Raw genomic sequence first — 9,984 nt, forward strand, 5'->3', positions numbered from 1 at the left:
AGAGAATCAAAACTAGGGCTCTTCAGCCCCAGGACACATGTATTACATCTACAGGTCTCTTAACAACTGCTTCAGAAAATACGGCTTGTTTTGAGCAAGACCTTTTGCCAGCACTGGGCACCTTCCCATCACTCTTAGGTGTGTATTTGCCCACAGGAGTCCTGCCTAGAGCTTGCCACATCACTTGCAACAGACAGCAGTGAGATGTAACACGTTCGCACTGGGGCCAAGCAGACAGCATTGGCACAGACGTTTCTTAGAAGTCGTCTCTACCCTGCGTTGCACTGACAAAGGTGCTTTTCCATCTAATGACCACTCATGAAGCTGAAGAGCTGAATTCTGGATCAGGAAGACTACACAAAGACCCAAACTTTCTTACCTGACAAGACAAACTTGCTCAGCGGATGCCACCTGTGCTGTAGATGATTCTGTTCTGTCAGGATGGTGCACTAAATCACCAGCAGATCCACCTAAGGTTGTAACACTCCAGCCCTGGCCCGCATTTAACTGCTGCTCAATCGTTAACAGATAAGCTGTTTGGTCCACAAAGGGAATGATTATTTTCTGCGGAAACTGCTCTATGTAAGATGGAACCTCTGCATCCGTAATCACGTCATCATGCCAAGACTCAGTGGCTGATGTAACCTCAGCTGTGTTGCAGGAAGGCACAGCCTGCAGTGGACCTTTAGGAGCAGGTGATGGTGGTGGTTCTTCCCACAAGGGGACCTCGGAAGCTTGATTGACATAATTTGTTGAGACATCAGCCTGGCTGTCTGAGGGCCATAGTTCTCCAGCTATGGAGGACTGACTCCACGCTCCCGGTTGTGACCTAACAGACTCTGCAGAAGTCTCAGCGGCTGGGGTGGCAGAATCATCTTCAGCATCACCTTCTACTGTTACAAATTCAGTCTCTGAGATCTGGGAGTCTTCATGAAGAGTCTGCACACTGGTTGCCACGTCCCTTAGAGAATAAAAAGAATCACTGTTACCTAGCACATGGGCAGCAAGCTCTGCAGGCTCAGCAGGGACATATGCCAGTTCAGGTCCCTCAGGGGATGAAGATCCATCAGATCCACGGAAGGACTGGCTTTCTGCAATTGAACTGGCAACTGATGGGTGTTGAGTTTCTTTGGAACTATATTGAATATCAGGTTCTTGAAGGAGCTGGTCTTCCTCTGTGTCAGTACACTTGTCCCTTTGCCTGGGCTCCCCAGAAAAAGCAGTATCTCTGAACTCTGATGTCTCATCTTCCAGTCCCTCACTCCCGTTTTCTGCAAGGTAAGAAAGAAGCACATAATGGCAATACATGAGCAACTGTTCCCACTCATATAAAATTAAAGAGTCTTTTCAGCACCAAGCCAATTAAATGCTCTAGAGCACGTTTATGAGGCTTCCCAGGTAGCAGAGATGGAATAATTTAAGGAGGGGGGTTTGCTGCTTGCCTATCAATAAACGGAAAGAAAATTCAGAGCAGTGGTACCCCTTCAAAACCTAGCAAGCCTGATCCTGCAGCAATGGCCCCATTCTCACCTACTGCCCAGAAACACTGCTACACTTCAGGGTGAAAAGATTAAGCCTTTTACATGAAGGACATACAATAAGCCAGCTAGAGGACCATGGCTCCTCTCTGCAACACCTCAGAACCCTTTGGATCCATACAAGTTATTTTAGATGCATAGATGGTGACACTGTAGCTTCCTTGAGAATCTTGAGTAGTTGAACTGGTAAGTATCCAAGTGAAGAACAGGGTAAGACATGAACAAGTTCTAGACAGATACAGAATGAAAAAGGGCGGCTAGATTAGTTTTCAAGGGAGGAACACAAGAGCACTCGCGGGATCAAAATAGTGTTCCATCACACAGTTAAACCCCTCAACACTGGAAAAAGAGAACAAACCAAGAGGTCTGATTCCTATCATCATTAGCCAGTGTTGGTCAACATGTCAAACCAGCACAGCAGCAGGAGGTGAGTCTTTAACAGACCATCACAGCACTGAGCTGTTTTCTGAAGTCATGACTGGATGAGATCAGAAATTAAGAGCGGAACGTATCTCAAAGGATGGCAGAGCTAAATCTTCCTCTGGAAAAACATTACTCTGACTGGATTCGCTATCCATGAATCCAGTGTCAGTACCGGACGATGCCACAGGAAAGGCTCCCCTGGCAGCTACACAAACCAGCGAGCTACCTACTGGTGCTCAGCCAGTCCCAAACCCCATGGTGGCACCGCACGTGGGAGATTCCAGAGCAAACCTTGCTCAAGCTTGCTAAGGAATTCCTTTGTGATCATCCTCTTTCATAACACGGTCATGTGACCACATAGCAGGGGATGGGTAACACACTAAGAGGTACAAGTGGAATCTGTATTGGAGCTTGGTGAACACGCAGCACACAAGCAAACCACTGACAAGCATTCAGCCAGAAAACTTCTCCATCATACTCGAAAAGTCACGGCATTCAGGCAAAGTCCCCAGTGACTGTGGAAAAGGGAATATTGCACCAGTTTTTAAAAAAAGGTGATGGGGAGGACTCTGGGAACAACATCACCTCTGTGCCTGGTAAGATCATCATACACATCATCTTGGGAGACGAATCAAAACATACGGAAGACAGGTGATTAGAGACAGCCAGCATGACTTCATCAAGGGCAAATTGTGACTGACTAGTCTAGCAGCCACCTATGATGGAGTGACAGCATCAGTGGAAACAGGAAGAGCTACAGATGCTATCTACCTGAACTTCTGTAAGGCCTCTGACACAGTCCCCCACAAGATTCTGGCCACAACTGGAGAGAGATGGATTTGATGGATGGACCACTCAGTGAATATTGAACTGGCTGACTGGATGCATCCAAAGATTTAGAGTCAACTGCTCAATGGCTAAGTGGAGACCAGTAATGAGTGGCATCCCTCAAGGGTCCACACTGGCACCAATACTACTTAGTATCTCCATCAGTGACACAGAGTTGGACCCTCAGCAAGTCTGCAGATGACACCAAGCTGAGTGCTGCACTTGATTCACTAGAGGGACAGGATGCCATCCAGAGGGACCTGGACAAGCCTGAGGAACGGGCCTATACAAATGCCATGGAGCTCAACAAGGCCAAGTGCAAGGTCCTGCACATGGGTAGGGGCAATTCCCAGTATCAAAACAGGCTGCAGGAGGAACTGACTGAGAGCAGCCCTATGGAAAATGACTTGGGGTTGAACTGGCTGACTGGATGCATCCAAAGATTTAGAGTCAACTGCTCAATGGCTAAGTGGAGACCAGTAATGAGTGGCATCCCTCAAGGGTCCACACTGGCACCAATACTACTTAGTATCTCCATCAGTGACACAGAGTTGGACCCTCAGCAAGTCTGCAGATGACACCAAGCTGAGTGCTGCACTTGATTCACTAGAGGGACAGGATGCCATCCAGAGGGACCTGGACAAGCCTGAGGAACGGGCCTATACAAATGCCATGGAGCTCAACAAGGCCAAGTGCAAGGTCCTGCACATGGGTAGGGGCAATTCCCAGTATCAAAACAGGCTGCAGGAGGAACTGACTGAGAGCAGCCCTATGGAAAATGACTTGGGGTTACTGGTGGATGAAAGGCTGGACATGACCCAGCACTGTGCACTCGCAGCCAGAAGACCAACTGTATCCTGGGCTGCATTAAAAGTGGTGCGGCCAGCAGGTCGAGAGAGGTGATTCTGCCCCTTGACTCGTGAGACCCCTACCTGCAGCACTGTGTCCAGCTCTGGAGTCCCCAGCAGAGGAAAAACATGGGCCTGCTGGAGTGGGTCCAGAGGAGAGCCACAAAGATGATGAGAGCATGGGAACACCTCTCATATTAGACAGGTTAAGAGAGTTGGGATTGTTCAGCCCGGAGAAGAGAAGGCTCCAGGGAGATCTTACTGTGGCTTTTCAGTACTTAAAGGGGGCTTTAAGGCAGACGGAAAAAGACTTTTTTTAAAGAAAGAAAGACCTGCATTAACAGGTCAGGGGGCAACAGTTTTAAACTGAAAGAGGGGTGGATTTAGATAAGCGATCAGGAGTTTTTTACAATGAGGGTGGTCAGACAGTGGAACAGGTTGCCCAGAAAAGCTGTGGCTGCCCCATCCCTAGAAGTATTCAAGATCAGGTTGGATGGGGCTTTGGGCAACCTGGTCTATTGCAAAGTATCCCTGCCCATGGCAGGTGTTTGGAACTAAATTGCTGCATGGTATCACTAATGCAACATTTGGAAATGCACCAAAATTCAGCCTTTGACAATACTTTTAAGTTAGCACTGCAACATCCACCAGTCATTTTTACAAGAATGAAAGCTGCTTCAAGGGCTGATGTGGGTGAGCTTTTTAGAGGAGATCCTAAGCTAGAAATGAGGTAGTAGGTACTTTCTGTTCATAGCTGGGGTGGCTTCTCTTTATTGCTGCTGTTACCTTAGTTTATAGCTCTCCATCTACAGAACAATGCTGTCTCAAGTAATGGCTGGTTCCAGGATTACTTGGAACCCAGAGGGTGGCCGTTTTGAATAAAGGGGATATTTGTGGCTGCTGACATCTATGGTAACCAGACAATGGAGACTTAAACCACTGGGGCAGATACAAACATGCTGGGGGATAGACAACGCACCCATGTCACTGACCCCACACAACCCTCAGGTGGCACCATGAATTCCAGCCCTTACAGCCAAACTCAGGGAGCAGCTGAAAGCTCCCAGCACCTCCCACAGGAATCAGCATCCTGCAGAACTAAATAATCTTTTTATAAACAGATAAAATATATTTGCAAATAGGTAAGTGTAAAGTGTGATAAATCACACTGCACTATCTTAAAATTAAAATGACCGAAGGCATCCAGGTTATACTAAAGGAGAAAATACATCATCCCAGGAGACTAATTCTTCCCACATTAAATAGAATCAAGTGCTTTGTGAAAAAGCCTGCCTTTTCAATAGCCCAGAGCCTATGTACCTGTTTCACATGACGATATAGATGGGATGCATCCCATAATACATGAAAATTACTTGTTCAGGTTGGTTAAGATATCTTAAAGTATCTTAACATTGTCTTAAAATATCTTAAAAGAACAAACAACAATCTTACCACTACTGGTCTCGAACTTTTCAACTAGTTCTGTAAGGTCCAGGTTTGGATGCCCTGGAAAAAGAAACAGAAATTAAGCTGGAGCAGGACAGCACTCAGATAGCTCAGCTCTTCAGATCAAGCACTTTGTGGAACAAACCTTTTCGAAAGGCGACAAGCTCTTGGAAATAGAGAGCAAAATACTGAGCGATGTCATCTGGGTTGTTTTCTACGACAGCCCGGCTCACCCCCTCAAGCAGGACCTTGAGGCCACGTGGAACAATCAGCCTGATCTCTGAAGACTGCATCTTCACCCACTCTGGTTGGATTACAGGTTTCCCATCTGTATAAACACCTCAGCTGAACATCTACCCCACCCCAGAGTGAAGTGTCCAAGACTGATGGCAGGATCGCAGCCTCTCATCCCTTGCCATGTCACCAAGAACCCTCCCCACCCTTTCCCTTAAAGGGGGATTTTGCAGTGAGCAAATTCTTTACTCATCCTCTGCACCTTTAGGCAGCAGAAGGCACAGTCAGGGGGACCCAGCCACTGAGGAAACCACTATGTGAATTAAAACCCGTGCCCTGAATTCCCATTTTATAAAGATAAGCCCCCACCAAAGCACCCTCTGACAAGCCAGTCTTATTTAAGCAAAGAGTTTACAGGACGTTTCTTCCTCCCCACTCCTCCATCCCCTCCAATACTTGCTCTCTCCTGCTCCTGGTCTCCTAGAGCATCCGGGGCCACTCCACCCAGCTGCAAGAGTGTGACATCACAGTGCCCTTGCATCATCTACACAGCACAGCTGTGCAGCCATCAATATCTGTGCTCCAGCATGACTGTTTGTTGGTCAAAAAAGATCGCAGGAAGGAGTGGGAGTCAAAACGCAGGATTAAAATTTACCCTTGGGCAGCTAGAGCACTCTGCAGCTGGGTGATGCTCATCAGCAAGGGCTTTCTTCCTGCAATGAACACCTTGACTCCCCTTGTGGCACAAGAACCAGTGCATTTAGTGAACATGACCATTTGAGAACAACTATTTATAACCATTTCAGCAACACATTTGAAGACCGAATACAGTGTTGTGGCTGCTGTCACTCAGGATGGGCAGTGTAAGGGCTGTGCGGGCAAGGCTGAGCAGCCACGGGTGCTGCCTGCCCACAGCACTTGCACCTCATGAGCCGCTGCCTTTTCTTCCTTCCCACGCTACCACAAAACCCGTTCCACTTTCTGCCGCTGACTTGCCTTCAAGTGGGTCACTGGCTGAACCCACAGCACAGGCAGAGCTCCCCTGAAGGAGTGTTCTGCCTTTACCAAAACACCAGATTTCCTCACCAGCAGCTGGCAGCCTCACCAGCGACATTTCTTTCCTCCCCAGGAAGAACGTGACTTTGTGCTCAGCCTCGGGTTATGACAACTTCTCACAATCCAGCGCTGTGACCTGCAGAAAGCAGAAAGGCTGCAGGCATGTCCCTCCCAGCCCTCTACCAGCTGTAGCAGAGTGGATGGGTGCGGAGACCCACCCCCCGGTTTGCAGCCTGTCGTTTTAAGATAGGTGACATACAACACCCAAGGGATTTAAACCAACGTAACAGGCTGCAAAATACAGCACCTGAGAAGCAATGTTCTGTGGTGACCTCTGGCAGCAGCAAACAGCTGGGGACTGTAACCTCTGTAGCCACAGCAGCTACATCCAAAGATGAACAAGAGTACTCCTTAACATGGCTCCATTCATACTGCAGAACCTTATGGCTGCAAGGGCAAAACTTCAAACAAAGCTCAACAGCTCCAGGGATCATTTGCTTTCCAGTACTCATTTTCAGTGGATATGCACAAGATCATTTTCTGTTCCAATAAAACAATCACAAAAACGGTGAACTGTATTGTGCTGTATTTTCAGGGTTACCGCTAACTGTGTTTCTGAGGATTGTGAAGGCAGGAAGATCATGGGGGCAAGTCTGCTGTGGGATAAAAGCTTTTATCCATCAACAGTGCTACAGATCAGTCTTTATCAAAGCTGGAAAACCATCATCTACCTACTTGCTCTTGCATTCCTGGATGTCTGCATCTCTACGAAACCTCGAGGGGAATTCCAGCAGCGCTGAAGATTTAAGACTTAAGTGCTGTTGCTGCTAAAGTGTTTAGACCATCTACAATAGCTTCCTTTAATAAATAACATACTCCTAACAGGTCACCCAAAATTTACAGACTATTGTATCACTTTCAAGTTACTTCATTGGATAGTATGTTAATAGTAAACTCACCACAAAAAGTTTCTTCCATAATTAGAATGCAATTTCTCATTAAGAAAACTCACAACAGCTCATCAGTCCTGGAGAATGACAACACAGACCATAATATTAAAAAAGTTAAATGTGAATATGCTATGACTTATGAGATTAGGAAGAATAGCTTTCCTATGGAAAGAACAAGACGTACTTAAAGAATATATCTGAGGACTAGAAAAATGTATCATTTCTGGAGTCAGGACAGTCATCTGAAGTCTAGATTTCTGTATGGAGAACAGACAGAAGCAACAGGACTTCAAAGGCGTTAAACGTACCTGGGAGCAAAGGCAGTCGTGGTTACTTTGAAACCATCCTCAGTGAATACAGATCAGAAAACAACTTGAAAACTTGCTTCTTTTGAAAACTTTCAAAAAATTCTGGATCTGCAAAACTCTACACAGCAAAAGCTTCACATTTCAAGTACAGATACCATAAATCACAGAAAAAATTGTCAGAGAGAAACCAGAAGCATAAACCTCCTTAAATATTTAAAAAGGCTTCAGGCCCTAACATAAAAGTCTGTCGAAAACTTCATAAGAATTACAGGAAAAATTATGTCTAGACATAATTTCCACTGTGCTGGAATGTGAATGCTGGTTTGGGGAGCCATTTAGAGTACACCCATCACACAAAGTGTACCAGCCACTCCACTGAAACATGTTGCCCTTTGGCCCCAAACTGAGGAGCCTGTGAGCCCAGGAGCAGTTTGCTCACCTGAAGGTAGTCCCCTTGTCCTACCATCCTTCCCCCCACCTGCAGAAGTAACAGCTTCCTCATAATGTTAAATTCTTAGGAGATAGAGAACGGACAGAAGTTTGGCAAATCCAGGTCCCAGATAAGCCTTATTTTTCTGCCAAAAATAAAAAAGGATCAGGTCATTCATTTGTTAACTCTTCATTAGATAGTTCACAACAGGTTACTGAACCACACTGGTTGGGGATGTGTGGGGTGTGTCCAGTTTCACCTGGTTTTTTTAACCTGCAATCTCTTTCAGACCTTCAGCTACACGGGCAGAAGATGACTTTCATTTTTTGCAAGCACTATGTGTTTCTACCAGCCAGAGACTTCAGCATGGAGGGCTGCATCCATATACAAAAATGTCCATGAAATCCTTGCTTTTGCTACCAAAGGTACAAAAGACCATTTGCGTATGCCTCCGTCTTACCATTTGCCAGGGCCTTTGCTACAAGGGGGCAGAAGTGTATGTCCCAGCAGTACAATTATATTTTTTCAATACATTAAACATACTGCTTTTAATGAAAGACTGAGAGGCATTCGTTACACAAATGGTTTTGCTCAGCAAAACCAGAAAATCTCAAATATTCAACTCAAACAAGCCTTTAATTTTCCCCCCCCCACCACCCTTAAACTCTTCAGCTGGGAGATCTTCTGGGCATCTCCTACAGGTAAGCAGCACTTGCCAAAAGACAACAGAAAACACCTGAGGACCTAAGGATCGGCCAGTCCAGCTGAGCTTAACAAAGTACTTGATGGAAACACCATCTTGGAAGACACTGCATCAAAAGATAAACAGCATTTTGGAAAAAACAGCAATGAAAATATTAGGGGTAACAGTAAGAAAACTGAACCTGGAGTCCCCATGGCTAAAACACACTGGTGGTTAAAACACAGGGGCTAAACAGGGCATGAAAATCTTGGGTAATGAAGCAAATTGATTCTGAGCAGAAGAAAGAAGGCAATATGCAACTCTAATATGCACCTTCCCTGGGTAACCTATGCTGGGTCCAGCTTTGGGGTCCAAATGTACATTAAAAAAGGAGTAAAAAATAGAAATAATTCAGTATTTTAACTCTAGAAAGCCTGCCTCAAGTTTAATTTGTTACTATCTTGGAAGAAACGAGTGGGGTGGGAAGCAGGAATATCACTTTTTCCATGTACTAACAATGGCACACATAATTTTATAACTGTTTAATTGAACAAGCTTTGAAGTTCAGGGAAAAAGCAGGTTTGCAACACTGTGACAAAGTTAGGCCTTTCCTAGAAGAACCCAATCTTTTTTTTCCGGTGAGTCTTGTATGCTGCCTAATTTCATACAAGAATTTGCTTTGGCATAAATACAGAGTATTGTATATAAATACACATAACTCAGTGTAGAAACAGCAGGTTGTCATTCTTTCAGAATCTCTGTATAAAATACTGTATTTTAATTGTTCTTTGGTCAAAATGAACCAGAACCGGAACTCGCCCGTATATTTCCATCAACTTTTCCAGATAAAAGTAGTTCTAGAAGAAGTATTTTCTCACTCACCTCGAAACATCAGAATGCAAGACAATACTGTACAACCATCTACTCAAACTGTTATTAGGAGAGAAACAATTCCCAGTCCTGCCTTTTTTTTTTCCGCCCCCTACACTCCTGATATATAAAATAATTTGTTGTACAGTTCCTTCAGGATGAAGGATTGGAGTCAATATACCTGTACTTCTTACTCCTCAGTTTCAGGCGAGTCTCCCATTTGCGCTCTAGGCTGCCAGCAGAGCCCAGGACAGCTGTGCTGGTCAGATGCCGCTGCCCGTCCCCTGCCTTAAAAAACAGCAAACTATAAATTTACTCCTTAACAGTAGCTTTAGTAACACCTGCTGGGGATTTCACTTTTCATGGAAGTG

The 9,984-nt window shown here is 45.4% G+C and overlaps 1 protein-coding gene across 1 annotated transcript in view; it reads right to left on the reverse strand.

The window, feature by feature from the left end:
• The window catches only part of CABYR (calcium binding tyrosine-(Y)-phosphorylation regulated), a 7,175-nt gene extending 1,799 nt beyond the window's left edge, over positions 1-5,376 (reverse strand). The window contains exons 1-3 of the mRNA XM_010130976.1: positions 5,229-5,376; positions 5,090-5,143; positions 990-1,271 (exon numbers count right to left, since the gene is read on the reverse strand). Coding sequence (XP_010129278.1) covers positions 990-1,271; positions 5,090-5,143; positions 5,229-5,376 — 484 coding nt within the window. The remainder of the gene's footprint in view (positions 1-989; positions 1,272-5,089; positions 5,144-5,228) is intronic.
• Positions 5,377-9,984: the final 4,608 nt, after the last annotated feature.

The sequence above is a fragment of the Buceros rhinoceros genome, unplaced genomic scaffold, assembly GCF_000710305.1.
Source record: "Buceros rhinoceros silvestris isolate BGI_N320 unplaced genomic scaffold, ASM71030v1 scaffold2222, whole genome shotgun sequence".
NCBI classification, from domain to species: Eukaryota; Metazoa; Chordata; class Aves; order Bucerotiformes; family Bucerotidae; genus Buceros; species Buceros rhinoceros.